A 24,206-nucleotide genomic window follows, 5' to 3' on the forward strand; every position below is an offset into this window, starting at 1 on the left:
CTTTTAGAAAAAATTAACATGGTTGGGATATTCTGGAAGGATGTTTATCCTGTTTTGTTATTTAAATTTATGTATGTGTTTTTCAGAGCACTGAATGAAATGTGGAAATGTCAGAATCTGCTCCGACATCAAGTAAAGGATTTGCTTGACTTAATTAAGCAACCCAAAGTAAGTTATCACCATTTTTGCTATGTGTTGAACAACTATTTCTGTGTGGAACACTTCTGACTCTGGAACCTATGATCTCTAACTTAGAACACTGAAATTTTTAAGAAACTTATTGCTTAGAAAAATTTAAATTTACTGTATCTGCAAAAGGTGATACCCAACAAGAAGGGGAGGGAATGTGCTTCTGTGTACACAGAATGAAGCCTTTTTTGGTAGCTTTAAAATTAAAAAAATAAAACCAAAACAATAACTCAGCATTATTGAAAGCATAGAAAACAGAGTAAAATTACACTTAATGTTGCTACACTAAAATACTCCCATCATCTTTATATAGTCTTGTGGTTATAGAAAGTTTTAATATCATGTAATTATAGTTTAGTATCATGATATTTTTACAGTTAATATGGTAATTTTAATGTATTACCTGGTCTTCATAATTATAATTTAATGGTGGTTATTCATCCAGTTGATGTTTGAGAATGTTGTATGTAGGCCTATAAAAAGTATAATTCATCTAAAAATCAGTGTGCCTGGTCATTTTAAATTGTGTCCAGGGAAAACAGTGTAGTGTTATTTTTTGTTTCCTTTTCAAGCACAGTGGACCCCCCCTCCCCTTCCCCCACAACATACACCTCATGTTCGTAGGACAGAGGTCAACAGAATGGAGTTGTTTCATCTAAGGGGAGAAAATTTCCAGTTTTCCTAGGTGTAAATCTTGCCGCTTGCCCTAAAAATCAGTGAACTAACAGTAGTTGTTTGAGTGGTTTATAGTGACCTCACTTTTTTCTTAACCTCTAGATCACTAGTAATAAGGCATTTCATACCACTTGTTTGCCTGATTGAAGCTTACAACTGAGTAGTATTTTTGTTTTATAGGCTAACAATGACCTCTTTGTTTATGGTTTATTGAACATAATTTAACCTTCTCTGATTCCTGAGTATATTGAACCTGCTAGAAAAAGTTTTTCCTTATAGTCAATGACTTAAAACTAATTTTAGAGATTCTGCTATTTCAGTACTTTCTGTGCGAAGGAGGAAAATTGGAAAATCCCAGTTAAGTTAGTGTGTTTCAGCCAAATAAACGTGTGTTAGTCAGTGTTATAATGCAGTGTTGGTGTGTTTCAGGTAATAAGCTCTGGATAAAGTACCCTTTTTTGCCACCTAGAGACTTGTTAATTTACTTCCTCTAGGTAAAGTTGTGAGAATGTGAGATGTTCTTATTTGCATGTGTATAAAATTATTCCTGATTTTAGGCATTATTGAATTCATTAGCAGCCGAATAGCATAAGTGTGTAGATCATATGTTGAACAGTGTGATGTATGAGACGGTAACCAAAAATAACTTTGTTTTTGACTCTCACTGTCCCTTTAAATTTTATTTAGTGGGGGCTTCTTCCCTTTGCCTGTTCATAAAAACTTGGGAGGGTCTCATGACATTCCTGTTCAGTCTACATGAAATAAAATACAATCTCAATTCAATTACAGTGTTTTATTCCCTTCCACTTCATGGTATTTTCCTTTAATAATCTTAAAATAATTAACAAGTTATCCAAATCAAAGACGGAATTCCCATTCATGTGTGGTGGGGATGAAGAAGAAGCAGAATGGAGGAGGATAGTACTCTAAAGTGGAATTCTAGTGAAAGGAGAATTAATAGTCTCATTACTTAATATTCACTTTATACTGAGAATTGTAGTAGATATTATAAAGTTAGAAAAAAAAATACAAAGCTGTGTTTAACTTTTGGCTGTTTATAATTCTGACTATTTTACCAGGAAGGCTCTTAGATATAATAATCAGTACATGTTTCATTGGCTTCCTCATTATTCCTTCTGATTAAGGTAGTTTTTATTCTTTCTTAGTAATGTAGCCCTTCTACTTCATGTAACTAAATTGATTTGCTCAGTGTCACTCAAAGTGACTCTGTAGTTTGCAGTATTGTACTTTGTTGGTGATGTTTCTTTTTCATGTGGATCAACTTCTAGTAAGGCCAGCACCACCTCTTTCCCCCAAAATTGAACAACAATAGAAATCTTATGTTTCTAGTCAGATCTATTAAGTTCCAAATATTTGGGAATTAGCTCTTGTACGCTATTCTATTATTCTTTGTCTCTCCTTCCTTTTATTTATTATTATTTTTTTTTTGCTGTACGCGGGCCTCTCACTGTTGTGGCCTCTCCCGTTGTGGAGCACAGGCTCTGGACGCGCAGGCTCAGCGGCCATGGCTCACGGGCCCAGCCGCCCCGCGGTATGTGGGATCTTCCCGGACCGGGGCATGAACCTGTGTCCCCTGCATCGGCAGGCGGACTCTCAACCACTGTGCCACCAGAGAGGCCCTCTCCTTCCTTTTAGAAAGCTCCTTCTCAATAGGGAGGGTTTGTTTGTTTATTTTTTGATTTGTTGCTTTCACCCCAGTGTTTTTCTAGCTCAGTATTTTATGCAGAGTTGCTCAGTGACTTTTTTTTTAATAACGCTAACCTGATGGAATGAATAACTAGTATTCTTAGAAACATTTTTTATACATGTGACTTTACAGAGTGTATTACATGCAGCACGATGTGATGAACAGATTCATTCACTGAAATACTTCCCTGATGCAACAAATAACTAGCACTCTTAGAAAACTTTTGTACCTGTCAGTGGCATCTTCATTGTCTTCAACCAGTGTCTTCCCAGTGGCTTCATGACTATGCCTTATAATCCTCAGGCTTAACAATTTTAGGAATACCTCAGTTCAATCAGAATTATATACTTAATTGTCAACTTTTTGTTTGAGATAGGCTAAAAATGTGAAAACCAACATTTCCAGATTATTTTCCTTTTTTAAACTTAGTTGTCCTGTTCTTTGAGTACTTAAGAAAAACAAAATGTCTCTGTGTCCCAAAAGGTTGATGTAGCAGTCATCTGTTTTTGTTTTGGAGGCTGACAAAACAGGACAAGGGAAGAGGCGACGACAGTGGAGTATGACTTCACTTCTACCTTTCATTTGGTTCATCTGGAGTTTAAACATGGCTAAAGAAGGAGCATATCGTGGTGGTCAGGGTGTGGGCCAAGAGCATGAGTGGGTTATGTTTACTTAACTTTCTGAAGAATACAATGAAGATTATTGTTAGGAATTTTTTTTTTTTTTGCTATTTACTAATTGTTTAAAATTAAAAGACTTTTTTAAAGAGTAGTTTTGGGTTTACAGAAAAATGAGCATAAAGTACAGAGTTTACATATACCCCTACCCTCTCCCCATTTCCCCTATTATTTACATCTTGTTTTAGTGTGGTACATTTGGTACAGGAGATTTTAATTTTGCATTTTTTTGTGTGATTTACAGACAGATGCCAGTGTCAAGGCCATATTTTCAAAAGTGATGGTTATTACAAGTAAGTTATTTCAAATATTATATGTAAAATTTAAGGTTTATTTGAAACATTTCTTTCGGATAATATAAAGTGTTTCTTGGAGTTCCATTTTAGGCTATGATAATATAGGAAAATATTAAAGTTTTTTGATTGATTTCTTTTCCCCCAACACGCTCATCTTTCCTTTTCTGATTTTCATTTATTTTGCATACTACACAGGATTATTTTGTGTGTTGATATGAGCAAAAGCGGGGTTTTATTACATAAATTTATTTTTAAGAATACATTCAAATTACTGCATAACCTTGCTGTTAAAAACTGCATCTGTGCTTTGGTATTGCTTGGTCTAATGTGAATCTATCTGAAGTTAATTTCATCCTGAACCGAAATTTACAATGAAAGATATACCTAATAACTACAAAAGAGCTTCTTTGAAAAAAAAGTTAATTTGCTTTTTTGCTTTCGGTGATTTTAAATAAAATGTTATTTAATTGCTTTTAACAGTAAATACTAAAGGATTGTGTAGCACATCACCTTTGTTCAGGGCAGGGGTAGGGAAAAGTAGCGGTTTTTGTAGCTCATTTGCTTTTCCTCTCACCTCAAAGATCACTGTGTATAGCATATGGATGGAGGGAAAATCAGGAACACCTGGAGGAATGCTCCTACTGAGCTTCCATGTGGTAGTAATGAAGAGTTCTTAGACGGATTTTTGAGATGTTAACAAATATTCCAAGATGTGTGTGGAAGTAATGCTAAGACACCAAAGAGAACAGTAACCTAATTCATTGGGTATTAGACTAAGTGATAGAAGTTTTAGCATGAGTAGAAATTTCCCAAAAAGACCAAAATATCTTTTAGTCCTGAGCAGTTAAACATAAATTAGTTTTCAGTCCCTTTGGATAACTTAAAGAAAGTGATTTTGTGCTATTGCTTTTTAACAACGTTCCCTAGTTGTTTGGCTGCAGACACTGTCCCCTAAAGGAGATCGTCCCCTATATTCTTTCTTTTTTTAACCCCCTATCCATTTTCTTCCAACAAGTACAGTATTTCGCAAATTCTGTTGTGAGGAATGCCGGTATACTGCAGGTGTTAATAGTATCATCAGAAAAAAGAGTTCCATGGTCTAGTATGTTTGTAGAATCCTGAATTAAAGGGGCTTTCTGTTGTTGTTTTTCCCTTCCTCCCTCTCTCCCTCTATCTCTGTCCTTCCCTCCTCTCTCTCCCTCCTCCTCCCTCTATCCCCATTTCACTTTCTTTTTGTTTTGTTTCTTAAATGGTATGCTTTATTGTAGCCTTAAATATGATGCCTATATGTTATGGAGGGGCTGTAAAGTGACATTTTCCAAAACTGTTGACAAACAGTACAGTAGAATTTTTGTATTCTAGAAATATGGAAATGTCATACAGTCAAGTAGTTAGGAGGAAAATTTGTTCTTACTATATTCAGTCATCTAGCCAAGACTTAAAATGGAATTTCAGAGTTGTATATGAACTTGAAGACTGCATTTACTGTATTCATATTTGAAGATTCAACACATTTCTACTACTTTTATTAGAGTCCATAGTTTTGTATTATAATTTCTGTTATTAAAAGGATCCTACCTAGTCTTGTTCTCCCTCACAGTTGTGAGTAGCCAGAAAAAAAAGATTCTAGGATGAATATTTTATTAGCTTTCATAAGTGTTTTGATACATGATGTATTAAGAGAGTAGTATAAAACTCATCTGTGATTCTACAAGAACTCATCCTTTCTCATGCGATAATGGCCTACCCAGCAGTAACACCTGAAACGTGTTGCTCAGCATGTGTTGGTGCCAAGTAGCATGCGTGTGTGTGTGCATTATCTCTGGATGATTGAACAGTAAACAGTGCAGTACAGGAAAATGGTTTCTTCTAGGTAAAACTGATTGATCTTCATCTTTTGCTCTGAATTGCAAAAGAACAAGGTATACAACAAGCTCAAGGAATAGTAATAAAATGGTATTACTCAGGTAGACATGTAATGCCTTTAAGTATTATAAGGAGTTATTTAGAAATAGCCAGTTTGGTCTTTCTCTGCATAGATGGTCCTTCACAATGATCTTATTTTATGTTTCTAGGAAACAGATTTTTATTTGTGAAAATTTATTATTGAAGGTGTTCTACGATTTTTATCACATTAAATTAAATGAATTTGTAAGTTAAGATTATTCATCAAAGTAATAAAAAGAATGAAAAATGTTGATCTCATTTATTATTTTGAGAAATTTCTAAAATTGTATTTTAATTGAATTTTAATTTAATTTAAGGAAATTTGCCAGATCCTGGTAAGGCTCAGGATTTCATGAAGAAATTCACACAGGTGTTAGAAGATGATGAGAAAATAAGAAAACAGTTAGAAGTACTTGTTAGTCCAACGTGCTCCTGCAAACAGGCTGAAGGTTGTGTGGTAAGGAGAGAAATTTAAAAAGAGCTCACGTTTGGAGAAACCTCCAAATCTTTTTTTGTCCCCTTTTGTAATTTGTCACATAAAATTTAGAAAATATCACAAAAATAACAATACAATACTGTAATTCCTCTATAGAGACAGTTGTTAATATTATGGTGTAAGTTTATATTATACATGTATCTTTGTACATTTTACTTTCTCGTTAATTAGTCTTTTGCAGTATTATATTTAGTAGCAACATAGCACACCACTGAATATGTGTACCATAATTTATTGAACAGCCCACTTGTGTTACACATTTAAATTTGTTCCCAGTTTTTGATTAATGTAAAGAATACTTAATCTTTACAGCTAAGTAATTTTACACAGTCTTGATTTCATTTCTTTAGGATAAATTCATTATTGGCCAGTTATCACTGTTGGGAACAAGCAAAACTCAAACAAAAACATCATTATTTTGATAGGATTTGTAAAATTGGTTGCTAGTCATCTGATCATTTTTTCTCCTTCAGTATATTAGTTATTCTTATTTCTTTTGTAAATTGTGTGTTTTTTAGTCTTTGCCTATTTTTCTGGAATATTTGTCTTTATCTTACTGATTTGTTAGTATGTCATGGCACAGTATGTTAATTAAGCTGCAGATATAGTTTTCTATCTGTTGTAGTTTTCCCTTTTCATTTTGTTTATGATGTCCTTTACATACTATAGTTTTGTTATCTCGCTAAGTCTGTCAGCAGTCTCCTCAAGGTTTTTGCCTTTGGAGTCCTGCTTATGAAATCCCATTCTATTGCAGGTCAATGAAAATGTTTACTGATGTCAGATTTTTTTTAAAAATATTTATTTATTTATTTATTTATTTATTTACGTTGCGCTCAGTCTTAGTTGCAACAGTGGGCTCCTTAGTTGTGGCTTGAAGGCTCCTTAGATGTGGCATGCGAACTTTTAGTTGTGGCATGCATGTACGATCTAGTTCCCTGAGCAGGGATTGAACCCGGGCCTCCTGCATTGGGAGCATGAAGTCTTAACCACTGCGCCACCAGGGAAGTCCCTCATGTCAGTATTTCTTAATCTGTTGTCCATGTATCATCCTAAATTCTTTTTTAAAAAAGATGATTTTTGGCTCTACGCCAGGTTGACTAAATGAGAATCTTCACAACGAGACCCAGGAATCTGTAGTTTTAATGAGCTTCCGTAATAATTTTGCTTGTTGAAGTTTGTGTATCCACTGACCCTTGGTTTTATTCTTTCGTATTTGTTTTCATCATTTTGGAATATTTTTGGTGTAAGGTGTGAGATAGGGATATAGCTCTGCTTTTATTCTAAATGTCTGTTCGGGTATTTCAATATAACAATATATTGAATAATCTACCTTTTCCTACTTACTTGAAATATTACCTTTCTCCTATGATAAATTCTTAGTCTATTCCTATTGATTTGTTTATTCCAGCACCAATACTACGTGGTTTTAATTATTATAGGTTCTTAACGTTTTAATGTAATGAATTATTTTAAAATACTTTTTTAATATTTTAAAAATCTACATTACAGCGTGAAATAACTAAGAAGTTGGGCAACCCCAAACAGCCTACAAATCCTTTTCTGGAAATGATCAAGTTTCTCTTGGAGAGGATAGCACCTGTGCACATAGATACTGAATCTATCAGGTATTTGTATATTAAAATATTGAATTTTCATTACTATTAATTCATTCATGCTTTAGTAGTCAATCATTATTGGGTACCTGTGCTCATTATTGAGTAAGGCACTCATAGTATAGGTTTATGTATATACATAATGGCTATACCCTAATCTGTAGGTATCTGTAAATAGATCTATTCATATATATGTATATGTTTGTATATATACATACACTCCTCTGTATATATATGTGTGTATGTATTTAGTTTATCTTGTTTTAGGTACTCTTTCAATTTGGATGAGAATTTGTCAATCCAAGCCTAGTTTTTGTCTGTTACTAGTAAACTAGTTAGTTAGCTTGCATAAGTTAACTAATAGAAACAGATTGCAGTTCTGTTCTCAGGAAAAGAAAACTAAGTGAATATGTTGTAAAACAACATACGATGCATTTTCACAGATATCTGAGAACTGAAAATGTTATTTTTAAAACAACCTTCATTTAAAGTTTCAGGTTTGAAACTTTATCACCTGACTGTGATATCTTGGAAAATACTTTCTTTTTATATCTGTACTTGGTTTTGTAAAATGTGGGAAGAGCTCTTTTCTTTTCTATTTATTTATTTATTTTTAGTTTTTATTTTATTTTATTTTAATTAATTTATTTATTTTTGGCTGCACCATGTGGCATGCGGGATCTTAGTTCCTTGTCCAGGGATCGAACCTGTGCCCCTTGCATTGGGAGTACAGAGTCTTAACCACTGGACCACCAGCGAAGTCCCCTTTTCTTTTTTTTTTTTAATAGCTTTTCCTAAAATCTTTCAACTGGTTGAAAAAAGAAAGTACTTATAAAATATATAGAGAGCATACTGATATATTAGTGATCAGTACTGCCTTTCAGAGGTATATTGGAATCTAAAATAAATAATACTAATGGTACACTCTGTACTCAGTAAAGCCCCTTTGGGGTTTTTTTTTTGAGGAGGGCATAGGGTGTAGCTTTTCACTTGTGACCCTCCATAGAGTAGGGAGACAGACCCTACTTTGGATGCCCATTTGTCACTTTGGACTCCTCTTGCATCATTTTTCATTTGAAGATAGGGTCCTTCAGTTTGAAAAACAAAAGGAAACAGAACAAAAAACCAGAACCTTCTATATTAGTACAAGGAAGAATCTGAATCAGACTGAAATTCATTAATTAAATAAATAATCCCATGCCTGCTACAGTATATTTGAAGTGATGCTAGTTAGGTATTGGCAAAGCATATTTTCTGCTTTTCATCAACCTTCTGTTGAGTAAGGGAATAAAGAGTTTTAATCAGGAAGTTATATTATAGTTCTATAAAATTGGTGCAGATAGTGTTCAGAGGACTGAAAGAAGATTTCTCAAAGGGGGTAGTATTTCACCTAAGAGGAAGAATGGGGTAAGATTGTATTTCTACAGAAATGGGAGGAGTATTCTAGGTATTGAGATTAATATAAGCCAAGCTAACTGGGATAGGAAAGAACAAGGATATTTAGAAAATGATTGCCATCTATTTAAAGTACAATATGGAGAAGTGTAAAAGTGTTATGAGGTGATTCTAAAAAAACATTTGGGATCAGATTGTGGAAAGCCTTTAAGATCTAACTTTAGAGCTTTTACTTTGTTCTTTGCTCTGTTGAGAACCAGGAATGATTGATGATGGATAGGAGGAAGGGAAGTCAAAGAGATAGACTGCTAAGGTGTTATAATTGTCTGTGGATGGTGGTAGTGGGATGGAAGGGAAAGAACATATTTGAGGAAGGTTTTAAAAGAACAACGTAAAAAATGGGTCATCTTACTGGAAATGGGGAATAAAAGGGAGGAGTCACAAGTATACGGGGTCAAGTCCAGATGATGAATAGTATTACCATGAAAAGAATGAAAGGAGCTGGTAAGAAAGGATGTGCTGCTTATTTGGACGCAATTTTTTTTTAATCAAGGTAAATTGAATTTAAAGTGAAACTGAGAATAGATAGCTCCCTGAGCAAGATTATGTAGAAAAAGTTAAAAAGATCAAAAGATGATGGACAGAACCTTGGAATTTTTTTTAACAGTAGAAAAATTACAGAAAGGTAAGAAAACCAGGTTATTGCAGTATTTTGAAACTTAAGATAGAAAAAGTTTCCAGCAGTAATATGTGTGATGAACAGAAAGACTGAGGACCAAAACAGGTCTTTGACTTTAGCAGTTAGTAAGTCATGGGGTTACAGAAGAAATGTTCAAACATAATAATAGTAACAGGTAGTAGCCATTAGCGCTTATAACGTGCCTGGGCTGATTCTCTGTGTTTTACGTGTTTTAACTCACTTCTTAACTTTATAAGGCAAGAGACAAATGGTATGACCGAAAAGTCTCTCCTTTAGCTCTATTCCAGCTGAAATTAGGTTTTTGCTATTTCTCTCAAAGCTGCCCATAGCTCAAACTCCTCCCTCTAAATGAGCAAATGAAAGAACACTCATTACACATTCCCTTAAACATCTGATTCAGGGATACATTTATCAACTGTCAATGTTCTCACACTCAATTCAGTCTAAATGGCTTATCTAGCACCAATTCTGTCCAGCTCGTGGTAGCTTCTACTTAGATACATTTTTCTTTTAAATTATTTTAGGGAATTCAAGGGAAGATAATTTACTAAACATTCATTTAACTCTATCGTTTTTCCTCAACATCAACTCACCCAATTTAATAATTTAAAATATAAAACCTGCATACATATTTTATCTCCTGGAAGACATATACTATGAATTACTTCATCAAGAACAGTGTGTACACACAGTAGGTATTCAATATCAGCTGAATTAATTCTCCTCATGAGAGATATCCGAAATATACTCAGCATACATATCAAATAACTCTAAGTACTTCAGTTCCATATTAAAGCAGAGTATGTTTTAAAATGCCCTCGTGTTCTAAAATGTCCACCTTTCGACCTTGTTCTCGTAGTTCTCCTACAAATATATCAAACAGTGTTTCTTTAAAATATAAAGGGTACTAGGAAAGACAGTCTAGAATGAAAACTAAAACCTCCACTGAATAAATCAAACTATAACTTGTTTAAAGCTCTAATTAAGAAAGGAACTGTGCCATAATGGATATGGTACCATAAGCACTGCAAACAAACAGGCCTATATTCAAATCTTCACTCTGCTATTTACTAGCTATGTGACCTAGAACCATTTACCTCAAGTAAACATTAGATTCCCCATTTGGAAGATTAGGATAATTCCTACAAATCACACTGAATTGTTACAAGGTTTAAGTGAGATAATACAAAAAGTGGGCATTCAGTATATGGTAGAGTTATATACAGTTTATACATATAGTGTGTGTGTATACGTATATCTCCAAACTCTGATCTCTGGTCTGGATAGGAGAGTCGCAGCTCCATTCCAAAGGGAAGTTTATGTTCTAGGCTCCCTTAAAAATTAAGAAGCCAGTTCTAAACAATAAAGTTTCTTACCCTTGCCAAAAAGTATACTGTTACAAAATTCTTTTATGTTTCAATTATCACTTAAATAATGCTTTTGTCCTATATATCAATAGTTTCTAGAATTAAGTTCATGCAAATAGAAAGTAATAACAGAAAGTATACCTGAGCCTCTAAAAGTTAGCTTTGTCCAAATCTCTTTCTAAGGAAAAGAGCCGCAGGCAATTCTTCAACATGAAGAAGCACAGTACCCCAACCACAACTAACTAGACCAAAAGTAATGAGAGCTGGATGTAAAACCAATCACCATTGACTATGGCAATATCAAGACCAACTATCAGCTATGCTCTCCAGGAACAGGGAGGAGAGATGCATGCAGAGAAGCAAGCAGGGATTCATAAAGAATGAAGACTTATTCGTTTTGAGCTATTAGAGAATTTGAGCTATTAGAGAATCTTGAACAATAATCAACCACTATTAGAGATCACCAGGATAACCGCACAATTTCCAATTCTTGGAAATACTAGAATACACAAACACACACACATAACACACTGCTGTTAGGATGCTTATACCATTCTTCTCTGTTTCCCTGTGCCAAATAAAGCAATACTTCTGAAAATTTCCGAGTCAATACTCATAATCACAGAAGAAAGTAAGGTTAAGCAAGAAATATTTTTATTCCCATTTTACAGGTAAGGAACAGTGAGCTACACAGATGTTTGAGTAACTTTCCACTGCTGGGAAATAGCTAGGGGCATTTAAACTGAGGAAGTCTGACTCCAGCGCCCTCTTGCTTTAGCCACCATGCTGCAGAAAGATTCCACTCTTGTTCTCTACCAGTAGTCAATGAGTGTCCAATTCACCTAACTCTTCCTGATAATGACTTAACCTTTTCAGTCTTTGCCTTTTTATAGGTGAATGATGGTACTATTTTAAAAAAACCCAAAAAATTGTGAATAAAGTTGAACATTTTTTTCCCTATGTGTTTCTTGGCTAATTGTGTTTCTTTTTATTTTTCTGTGAGTGGCTTAGAGGAATTGTCTTTTTCTTATTGATTATATGAATGCTTTATAAAGTAAGGCTAGTAACACAGTTTGATTGCCTTTTAAATTTGTGCTTGACATTAATAAATACTAAATTATATAATGTCCTTTTCTGCCCATTTTCCCTGATTAACTGATTCTCATAGCTCCAACTACCCCAAATAAAAATCTTCAGTAAGTATTACTTACTGGAGTAATAATGAACTTTAGATAGTTAGAAAACATCTATTATCATTCACATGTTTAGGCATAAACTTTACACGGAAAATACAAGAATAAAAATATGGCATTAATAAACAGCAAATCAGATAACATTTTGACCTCATTTGAATGGACAGAGGAAAATATCATTTCAAAAAGAAGCTATATTTACTATAGCTTTCTGATTTGCCATAATGGTTGGGGAACAGCTGTATCAAATTTTATGTGGTTTAGTTGTGGTCTATATAGAAAATATTCAGGATTATTTTTCTTAGACATTGCTAATAGAAGAGTTAAAAAAATGAAAAAAAATTTTTTTTCATACTCTAGTGCTCTTATAAAGCAAGTGAACAAATCAATAGATGGAACAGCAGATGATGAAGATGAGGGTGTTCCAACTGATCAAGCCATCAGGGCAGGTCTTGAACTGCTTAAGGTAAATATGCTTAAGGTGAAATTAAGTGCCTAATTAGACAATTGTTAAACATATATAGTTTGGATTTTTTAGACTTGAGATTTGCTTCTTTAGGTTTATAGAACCTGAAGTAAAATTTTCTTAATCATTTTTAGGTAATTTTGAAATTGCATGTTTATTCTAACATGTAAGCTAAATATTCTCAGGTTTAAATTGTATAATATAACCTAGTATTAATTATATTAAGGATTATAATTTGAAGCTTTCATTAGTAAACAAAGAACTTGCTTACCCCTACCACAGGAAGAACCAAAATTTTAAAGTCCGTTTTATGTGTTATTCTGTTAGCTAAAATATACTACTACCTTTTACTGATTACAAAAATATCAGTTAATTGTTGATACATTAAAAATATAAACTAATAAAGAAGAAAACATTGAGAAGCCTATCATTCATAAATATCTTTTGTTTCCTTTTAATCTTTAGAAGAATGTACACTTTTATATAGTTGAGATCAGACTGAAAATACAATTTCGTATCTTGACTGTTTTCCCATAATAAATTATAAGCATTTTTCTCAATGTTTTTTAAGACAGTATTTTTAAGAGTGTCAAAAAACAGATCTGATTTTAGATGTATGCTTTAATTTAATTGCCTCCATTTCCTCATCTATAATGGAGTTAGTAACAGTAGTTCTCTCACAGGGACTAAATTAAATCATGTACTTAATGTCTTAGCAGAGTGTCTGGCTCATACTAAAAATAATAATAAACATTATTTTTTGAAATGGTGATTAGTTCATTTTGGGGATATCATAGTGTTCCCAACTGTTTTCATATTGTTGGATATTTAGATTTTTCTCATTTTATTACTGCTAAGGTAAATATATCTAAGATCTCCTGCTAATGTCTTTCTTTTTTTTTTTTAATTTAATACTAGAAGGACATTACTAGGTCAAAGAGAATGACCACTTTCAAAATTCTTGGATATATGTATATTCAAATTCCTTTACAGAGAAATTGTACTCATACAGTATATATAACTCAGTCAACAGTGTATGAAGGTGCCTATCTCCTATCTTCACAAATTTGGAATAGTATAAAATTTTAAGAGTTTTACTAATCTGATAAGCGAAAAATAATGTTTTAATTTATATAATTATTGCTAGTGAGATCCACCTTTCATATGTTGATCATTAGTGTCTTCTCTGTGGTGAATTCATTACTTTTATCCTGTGTTCATTTTCTACTGACATCTCAATCTTTTGTTTTTTTAACTGACTTAAGTGAGCTTTTAACTTCCTTGGCCTTTTTATAGGACTTTTTTTTTTTTTTTTTTTTTTTTTTGGCGGTACGCGGGCCTCTCACTGTTGTGGCCTCTTCTGTTGTGGAGCACAGGCTCCGGACGCGCAGGCTCAGCGGCCATGGCTCACGGGCCCAGCCGCTCCGCGGCATGTGGGATCCTCCTGGACCGGGGCATGAACCCGTGTTCCCTGCATCAGCAGGTGGACTCTCAACCACTGCGCCACCAGGGAAGCCCCTATAGGACGTATTTGATATATAAAAAAATAAAATGTATTCTGTTATATGTACGTTGTAAAGTATAGTAATAAAATGAATACTAATAGAAAGTAAAAGGAATGCTAACTCAAATTAAATAGAATATTAATACTGTTGAAGTTCACTGAGTGTCTTTTTGCCCCACATCTCCCAGGTCTGATTGTCCTGAATTTGGAGTTTATTATTCTCTTAACTATTCTGTATAGATTTTCCATTTATGTCTATGTGTATATCTCTAAATAACATCACTTATTTTGCTTGTTTCTCAGTCTTATAAATATGGCATTATGCTAATACATTTTTCTACTACTTGCTTATTTTTACATTTGAGTCTAATTTATTTTAAGCTTAAAAGTCCTGTCATGTTCAGAGGGATTTTTATTGTTTGTGATTTTTAAATTTGAAACAACGCAGCTAGAATTTATTTTGAAATTGTGTATTGTAGGGGAGGGTCTAATTTGATTTCCTCCAAATAACTATCCACCTTTACCAGGACTATTTATTAAAAATAAAAAATCCATCCATTCTCATTTATTTTCTGTTACCATCTTTATAATCTATTACACCCTATCTTAAGTGCTTATATATGGTAAGCTCTATTCATTGCTTTCTTTTTTCTTTTTTTTTTGTTGCTTCTAATGTTAGTACCATGTTAATTTGATTATTGTAACCTTACAATATCTTTTATTGTCTGGTGTTTTACCCCCTTCCTTAGATTACTTTTTTCCAAAAATGTTATTAGCTGGTCTCTTCTAACGATCTTTGTTTAGAATCATAGAGGTTTTTAAAAAAATTCTCTCTTCTCATTTTCCTTTTCTCCTACATTCATTCTCCTCCACCCCCCTCCCTAAACATTAACCAAATCCAGATTATTCTGAGTAGAATTATGTTAACATGTAATTTAATTTTGAAGGTAATTGTTTCTTTAGATTGTACAGTCTTCTTACACAAGAACATTTCTGTTATATATTTGAGTAAGTTTTAAATTTTATTTATAGTGCTCTTATTGATTTTTTAGCATAATTATTTTTGTATTTACTTGGATTTGTAGTATTTCTAATATGTAACATTTCAGGTTTATAAAGGTGAAAAGGATTACAGATCATTTTTTATGATCATTTTTTAGGTACTCTCATTTACACATCCCATCTCATTTCATTCTGCTGAAACATTTGAATCTCTCCTGGCTTGTCTGAAAATGGATGATGAAAAAGTAGCAGAAGCTGCACTCCAAATTTTCAAAAACACAGGAAGCAAAATTGAAGAGGATTTCCCACACATCAGATCGTGAGTTGAGATTTTTCTGATAAATATTCTGGAAGACAGAAAAATAACTTACTGTTTCTTGATTTATGTAATAGTTGGAATCTTTTAAGTTTTGAGGAAATAATGTCTGGGTTATCTTAAGTCTAAAATATTCAGTTTAGATTCTCATTTCCTGGGAGAAAGCATTGATTGGTTTTAGAAGATTCATGAAAATGTAGGGTGAGCATGGCGTTTCTTTCTGAAGCATCAGTTTTGCGTAAAGGTTTTTTTTTGAATTGTATATATACTTTTCTTTTTTTAAAATTTAATTTATTTATTTTTGGCTGCGTTGGGTATTCGTTGCTGCACTCGGGCTTTCCGTAGTTGTGGTGAGTGGGGGCTACTCTTCATTGCGGTGCACAGGCTTCTCATTGCGGTGGCTTCTCTTGTTGTGGAGCACGGACTCTAGGCGCACAGGCTTCAGTAGTTGTGCCACGTGGGCTCAGTAGTTGTGGCTCGCAGGCTCTAGAGCGCAGGTTCAGTAGTTGTGGTGCACGGGCTTAGTTGCCCGGTGGCATGTGGGATCTTTTCGGACCAGGGCTCGAACCCTTGTCCCCTGCATTGGCAGGCAGACTCTCAACCACTGCACCACCAGGGAAGCCCGCCCTTAAAGATTTTAATGAAAGCAGTTTTATAGTAAAACAGTTCCTTGACATATTATGGCATAGGATAAGTAATTCATGAAAATTTAAGGTCCAATGGGAAATTCCAAAGGCATTTCAACAGGATTGTCCATAGCACTCTTTACTTTCTTCGGTGATTATGAGTATTGGCTCGGAAATTTTCAGAAGTATTGCTTTATTTGGCACAGGGAAACAGAGAAGAATGGTATAAGCATCCTAACAGCAGTGTGTTATGTGTGTGTGTTTGTGTATTCTAGTATTTCCAAGAATTGGAAATTGTGCGGTTATCCTGGTGATCTCTAATAGTGGTTGATTATTGTTCAAGATTCTCTAATAGCTCAAATTCTCTAATAGCTCAAAACGAATAAGTCTTCATTCTTTATGAATCCCTGCTTGCTTCTCTGCATGCATCTCTCCTCCCTGTTCCTGGAGAGCATAGCTGATAGTTGGTCTTGATATTGCCATAGTCAATGGTGATTGGTTTTACATCCAGCTCTCATTACTTTTGGTCTAGTTAGTTGTGGTTGGGGTACTGTGCTTCTTCATGTTGAAGAATTGCCTGCGGCTCTTTTCCTTAGAAAGAGATTTGGACAAAGCTAGCTTTTAGAGGCTCAGGTATACTTTCTGTTATTACTTTCTATTTGCATGAACTTAATTCTAGAAACTATTGATATATAGGACAAAAGCATTATTTAAGTGATAATTGAAACATAAAAGAATTTTGTAACAGTATACTTTTTGGCAAGGGTAAGAAACTTTATTGTTTAGAACTGGCTTCTTAATTTTTAAGGGAGCCTAGAACATAAACTTCCCTTTGGAATGGAGCTGCGACTCTCCTATCCAGACCAGAGATCAGAGTTTGGAGATAATACGTATACACACACACTATATGTATAAACTGTATATAACTCTACCATATACTGAATGCCCACTTTTTGTATTATCTCACTTAAACCTTGTAACAATTCAGTGTGATTTGTAGGAATTATCCTAATCTTCCAAATGGGGAATCTAATGTTTACTTGAGGTAAATGGTTCTAGGTCACATAGCTAGTAAATAGCAGAGTGAAGATTTGAATATAGGCCTGTTTGTTTGCAGTGCTTATGGTACCATATCCATTATGGCACAGTTCCTTTCTTAATTAGAGCTTTAAACAAGTTATAGTTTGATTTATTCAGTGGAGGTTTTAGTTTTCATTCTAGACTGTCTTTCCTAGTACCCTTTATATTTTAAAGAAACACTGTTTGATATATTTGTAGGAGAACTACGAGAACAAGGTCGAAAGGTGGACATTTTAGAACACGAGGGCATTTTAAAACATACTCTGCTTTAATATGGAACTGAAGTACTTAGAGTTATTTGATATGTATGCTGAGTATATTTCGGATATCTCTCATGAGGAGAATTAATTCAGCTGATATTGAATACCTACTGTGTGTACACACTGTTCTTGATGAAGTAATTCATAGTATATGTCTTCCAGGAGATAAAATATGTATGCAGGTTTTATATTTTAAATTATTAAATTGGGTGAGTTGATGTTGAGGAAAAACGATAGAGTTAAATGAATGTTTAGTAAATTATCTTCCCTTGAATTCCCTAAAATAATTTAAAAGAAAAATGTATCTAAGTAGAAGCTACCACGAGCTGGACAGAATTGGTGCTAGATAAGCCATTTAGACTGAATTGAGTGTGAGAACATTGACAGTTGATAAATGTATCCCTGAATCAGATGTTTAAGGGAATGTGTAATGAGTGTTCTTTCATTTGCTCATTTAGAGGGAGGAGTTTGAGCTATGGGCAGCTTTGAGAGAAATAGCAAAAACCTAATTTCAGCTGGAATAGAGCTAAAGGAGAGACTTTTCGGTCATACCATTTGTCTCTGGGCTTAACAGGAGGAGCAAAGCTTATAGGTGAGGTAAGGCCTAGAGTAGAATTGTGAAGCAAATGTCTCACCAACTTTACAGGAACAGAAAAAATTATGTGCTGACCCACTAAACTAAAATGATGGTGAATTATGGGTTCCATTATGACTCAGTAAGTCTCTCAGGAATCTGGCTCATCCCAAAGTAGGCAGATATGCCAAAACTGAGAGTCCCCTATAGCATAAGTTATGGTCATAGTCCAAGTGGAGCTGGTTCTCAATTGGAGGAGCTTAAGCAGACTTAGAAATTACACAGAAAAAAAGGACTTGATACCTTTAGTCCCAACTTCTTCCTCCATGCTGTTTATCCAGCTAATTAAGCAAGTGTAGTTTGAGTTGGGAGTTCTTATGTTAATTTTTTAAAACAAGTGCCCAACCTTCAGTCATCAGGGAAACACTATCTACATTTTTGTTTAAATGGTGGAGCCAGAGAGAATTTCTCTTACTCAAAGATGAATTAACAGAATACAAATAAATTAACAAACATGAATCCTGTGGGGATAATTGAGCGTTCAAAAGATAGCTGATCAGCACTTTGGAAGAGTTGTATTTTTCTAGGAAAAAAGAAAATTTTAGACAGTTGTTCTAAACTGCCAAGAAAATTAAACAGCAAATGACATCTGGAAAAAAAGAACAAAAATAAGATAACATAAAAAGAGAAATGGCAGAACTAAGGATAAAGAAGAGCAGGAACATATTTGTATTATAGTAAGTAATTTATTATAAACAGCAAGGAGCGCAGAGTAAACAATATTGAAGATGTAATCAGGAAGGGTTCTGTTGAACTTGAGGAAACTGCATAGAATGTAGATATAGTGGGCAAAGAAATGAAGGCAGTTAAAAAAGAGAATTGCAGATAGTGAAAAGCCATGATTAGTTTCTGTGGAGAAGACAACAGAATAATGGGAAATGGAAAACATTTTTTAAAAATAGTAGTAAACTTGTTTGGAACGAATGAAAACACGAATCTGGAGATTAAAAGGGCTCATGTTTTAGGAAAATACTGTGATGGAATTTACTGAATTTTCAGAGATTACAGAAGTGATTTCATAAACATCAAGGGAAAAAAAAAAAGGTAGATCATGTACAACGGAAAGGTGATGAGGCTGACTTATTTCTTTTCAACCACAAAAGATTTCCAAAGTTAATGATTCAACAAGTAGAGAGTTTTGATGGACAAAAAGAATGTATCTAAAGCATTTCCTAACTAGCCAAGTTGTGCTTAAATAAGGGGAAATGAAGGATATTATTTAGGATTCAAGGACTTAAGGAATGTATTAGCCCCTTAACGTGGGCCTCTCACTGTTGTGGCCTCTCCCGTTGTGGCATGTGGGATCTTCCCGGACTGGGGCACGAACCCGTGTCCCCTGCATCAGCAGGTGGACTCTCAACCACTGCACCACCAGGGATGCCCTAGCCCCTTTTTATTGTGAGGTCACTCTGTCTACCAAGTTGTGTGATTTTTTCTCTTTGCATTCAGTTTAGCTTATGCCCCTAAATCAAACTTTTGTTTTCTTCTTGTTTGCATATCTTTGATTTGTCTTTTCTCATCATTTTCCTTTCATTATTTAAATTTTAGATGTGGCTATATCTATGTCTTAGATATTTGAAAACCTGAATTTTTTTAAGGGTCATGTAAATAAATAAAATTGGGTCAAGTAGAGGGAAGAAGAAAACCTAATAGACTATAACTATAAAAGAATTAGAGAAAATTACCTTCTAATAATAATAATAAGGGCCAATAAAAGGTGTGTGTTAAAGGAGGTATTTCAAATCTATCTATCTATCTATCTATCTATCTATCTATCTATCTATCTATATATAAAACCACACAGGGGGCCTCCCTGGTGGCGTAAGTGGTTGAGAGTCCGCCTGCCGATGCAGGGGATACGGGTTCGTGCCCCGGTCTGGGAGGATCCCGTATGCCGCGGAGCGGCTGGGCCCGTGAGCCATGGCCGCTGAGCCTGCGCGTCCGGAGCCTGCGCGTCCGCAGCCTGTGATCCGCAACGGGGGAGGCCACAACAGTGAGAGGCCCGCATACCGCAAAAAAAAAAAAAAAAAAAAACCACACAGGAATTCTAATTCTTTAAAATTGTTCAGAGCATAGGGGGAAAAAGAAAGCATTTAGATTACTTCTTATAAAGCCAAGGTGTAACTACAGGAATGCTAAAACCTGATAAAAGATATCCCTCCAAAAGAAAACTAAGACAAATCTTACTAATATTGATGCAGAAATTGTACATAAAATATTATCAAAAAGAGAGTTTACTACAGTAAAACAAGAATATCCTATGGCTAAATGTGGTTAATTCCAGGAATACAAAAAGGGTTACTACTAAAAAGCCTAATATTCATGTTATAATTCATTATATAAATGAGTAAAAAGGAAAGGGCACACAATAGATCATTTTGACAGATGCTGAAAGGGTTTCTGATAAAAAAATCAACTATTTATAATTAAACCCAATAAAATACAATTTAATGCTTTCATACTTCTCAAACCAGTATGCACCATCATATGGTAAAACATTAGAAGCATTCCCAGTAAAATCAGGAGCAAGATGAGAAAATACACTAGCTCTGCTATGATTTAACATTGTTTTGGAAGCATTAACCAATATAATTACATAAGAAAATAAGAGGTGCAGGCGTTGGAAAGGAGGAAGCAAAGTTATCATATTCTAAGAAAAATTCACGAGAATGAACTGCAGAACTAGTAAAATACTAAAAAATAAGATGGGCAAAATAAGTATGTAAAAATCCAAAGCTTTCTTTATATACCATTAACAATCATTTAGAAAATATTATACGAGTAGAAATCAGAAGATTTAAAAGTAAAGTGTATAAGAAATTTGTAACCCTGTACAACCCTGTAATAGTGAGGGGTATAATATTTGACAAAGAAATTAGGAAAACTTAGATTATTGAGTAAATAATTGGCAAGCTGTTTTAAAAAGAAAAATTAATGTAGACTGCTTACTTGCTTTTACATATATTCCAGATGAGTCAAAGATTATTCATATATCTAAGATTTTAAATATATATAAAATTAATTAATAAACATATTAGTAACCAGTACATTTTTTGTAACTTCTTACTTTGTGGTGAAAGGGACACTGATGCCAAGTCACAATTGAAATATTGATGGATTGGATTTTTAAAAATTCATTTATTGAAAAAATATTTGTAGATCCTTCATTGTGTATGAGGTACTTGAGGATGTTAAAATGAAAAGGACAGGTTAGGTCTCTGCCCTTATATTTTAGTGAGAGAGAATACTATTTAGACAGAAGCAAAAATCATGAAATAAATTGGAAACAGAACTGGTATGCTGGGAAGCTATTTTCAATATATATGACTTTAGAAAAGGTTAATATTTGTAATAAGATTCTTAACAAAGGAATAACAGACATGTCTCACAGTAGAATACTAACATAGGGAATAAATAAGAAATTTACAAACAGGAAGTCCTTCATCACATTAGGAAAGGACATTTATGCCTGCTAAGAGTACTGGAGGCAAATACAATACCCACATGCTGTATAACCAGTTTTAGCTAGCATGCCAGTGCTGTGCTCAGTTGGAATATAAACTGATGCAGCTTTTCTGAGTTGGTAATGTGGCAATACATACCAACTTAAAATGTGTGTGGTGTTTAATACTGTAGTTTCACTTTGAGGTATTTATCCCAGAGATAATTAGAAAATATGTCTACATAGTGGGTATATGGTTCAAGGTCCAGTCAGAAACAGAAACCATTCCAGGTATTTTAAACGTAAATAAATTAATTAATACAGATGTTTGAAGCTTGAAAGAGCAAAAAGTTGCTTTGGCAGCTCAGAGATTATGATTTGCTGGAAGCAGTTACCACCCTTAGGGCTGGTGGAACAACTGGGAATAAGCAGTGTTAAGGACTGCCCAATGGGTGGAAGAGCCTGTCCAATCGTGCCAACTAACTATCAGAGTAGGGGTGGCCTGGCTCTTGCTGCAGGGCAGCACAGCTACTGCAGAGAAGGCCTTAAAGAAGCTGTGGTGTCTCTTGTTGGAAGAACCTACCAGCTCTTGTGGGAGTCTAGGAAATGTAATTTGCAGATTTACAGCTCCAGGATCTCAGAGCAGATTATAGGATATATAGCTCAGATAAAGAGCTAGATAAAGGTCTAGCACAGGGATGTTCATTGTTTTGTTGTCAAGATTTAAAAAAACAAAAACATCTAAATGCTCAGTGGTAGGAGATTGGTTAGATTCATTGTGGTATAGCCAGCCACTGAAGACCTGTGTGACCTTTAAAAAAAAAACGTTTCCAAATAATATATATTTTGTATTCTCACTTATTTAATATGTGTATGTATGTGCAGAGAAATTTTAGAAGTAGTTCTAAAAAATGTTAACACTAATTATTTCAGGGTAGTAGGATTTGGAGTTTTTTTCTTTAGTGTTTTTAATATGTTTTTCAGTTTTGTTAGCAACCGGGGCGGCAGGGGGGTTTCCCCTTGAATTTTAAGGGGAAAAATCAATTTAATGAGGGAATAAAGGATTTCCTTTAATAGAAACTTATTAATATAAAAAGCAGTCAGAAGGTAGTTGCTTCATTTACGTTCATTAACTTCTCGGTCTGCCTAGGGCTTTAGAATTCTTGAAATTGTTTTTTTTTCCTTCCTTATTGTTTTGGTTTATTTCTGTTTTCTGTTTAAATGAGTATGCAGAATACTGGATGAACTTAAAATTTCTCCTGCTATCTTTGAAAGTCTCCACCATAGTTGCTTCTTACTTGTGTGTAATTTTTCTCTTGATTACTAAGAAAAGAGATTATGGATGTTTGTATTGTAAAGACTGACTTATGAGAAGATAGGTCTTCTCTGGGGACTTCAGTTACTGAAGTAACCAGAAAATAATAATTTTTCATTTCACAAAGAAGCCACAAACCACAGACTAAAAAGAGGGCATTTTGGTGAGGCTCGAATTGTTTTTTTACATAGTTTATTATTGAAGTTTTCAAACATATAAAGAAGAGGTAGAATATTATAGTGAACTCCCATGTATCCACCAACCCATTTATATATAAATAACTAAAAGCCACTTCGTTTATAATTCTACCCACTCCCCGCATTCCCCTTATATTTGAAAACAAATCCCAGACTCTATATTTTCATCTATACATCTCAGTATCTCCAAAAGATAAGAACTCTAAAAAAATGATCACAATGCTTTTATTGTAAACACAGTTAATAATAATATCCAATTAATTTTCTCAAAAATATAGTAATTTTTTTAATAGTTTGTTTTTTTTTTTTTTGAATCGGGATCCAAGTGAGGTTTCTACATTGTTATTGCTTGATAGGTCTCTGAAGTCCCTTTTTTCCCGTCGGTTACCCCTCCAGTTAGCTCTTCTCTTTGTGTTTGATGAAGAAACCAGGTTGTTTATCTTGAAGAATTTCACATAAACTGATTTTTGATTTTTGCTAATTGTATGCCTTTGGCATGCTTTAACATTTTCCTGTGTTTTCTGTAAAGTGATAGTTGAATCCAGAGGCCTGATTGGATTCTGCTTCAGCAATTTTGTCGTCACAGGACCACTTTGTAGGTGGTGGTATGCTCTTCTGTCAGGAGGAATGTAATACCCGGCTGTTTCTCTTTTATGATGTTAGCAGCTGGTCATATTTAGTAATCAGTAATGATACTCTGTCATTCCTTTATCACTTGTTAGCTGAATACTTTTATAAAGAGGAGCTTCTCATCTATTCTTCGGCAGGATAAGTGCTTGATCCTTTTTTTTTTCCTTTTTTAATTTTTTTAGCATCAGAAGTTATTTATTCAGGCTTTTTTTCTGTACCTAATATTATTCATTTTGCTCTAAGTCAATTAACTTGCAGAAACATAAGCATTACTTTAAAGCACATAAAGAAAAATTAAAATGCTTTTTTTCATTTAATTTATTTATCAGTTTATTTAAAACATCATGAATAATCTTTTTTTTATTGGAGTATAGTTGTTTTGCAATGTTGTGTTAGTTTCAGGTGTACAGCAAAGTGATTCAGTTATACATATACATATATTCTTTTTTTTTTAGATTCTTTTCTCATATAGGTTATC

The 24,206-nt window shown here is 34.0% G+C and overlaps 1 protein-coding gene across 6 annotated transcripts in view; it reads left to right on the forward strand.

Annotated features, from left to right (window-relative positions):
- The window catches only part of PDS5B (PDS5 cohesin associated factor B), a 196,775-nt gene that overhangs the window by 114,553 nt on the left and 58,016 nt on the right, over positions 1-24,206 (forward strand). For all 6 annotated transcript variants that reach the window (XM_060079876.1, XM_060079875.1, XM_060079880.1 and 3 more), the window contains exons 14-19: positions 87-168; positions 3,494-3,542; positions 5,810-5,949; positions 7,498-7,613; positions 12,617-12,722; positions 15,387-15,547. In XM_060079876.1, coding sequence (XP_059935859.1) covers positions 87-168; positions 3,494-3,542; positions 5,810-5,949; positions 7,498-7,613; positions 12,617-12,722; positions 15,387-15,547 — 654 coding nt within the window. The remainder of the gene's footprint in view (positions 1-86; positions 169-3,493; positions 3,543-5,809; positions 5,950-7,497; positions 7,614-12,616; positions 12,723-15,386; positions 15,548-24,206) is intronic.

This window comes from Mesoplodon densirostris, chromosome 17 (genome assembly GCF_025265405.1).
Source record: "Mesoplodon densirostris isolate mMesDen1 chromosome 17, mMesDen1 primary haplotype, whole genome shotgun sequence".
Taxonomy (NCBI): Eukaryota; Metazoa; Chordata; class Mammalia; order Artiodactyla; family Ziphiidae; genus Mesoplodon; species Mesoplodon densirostris.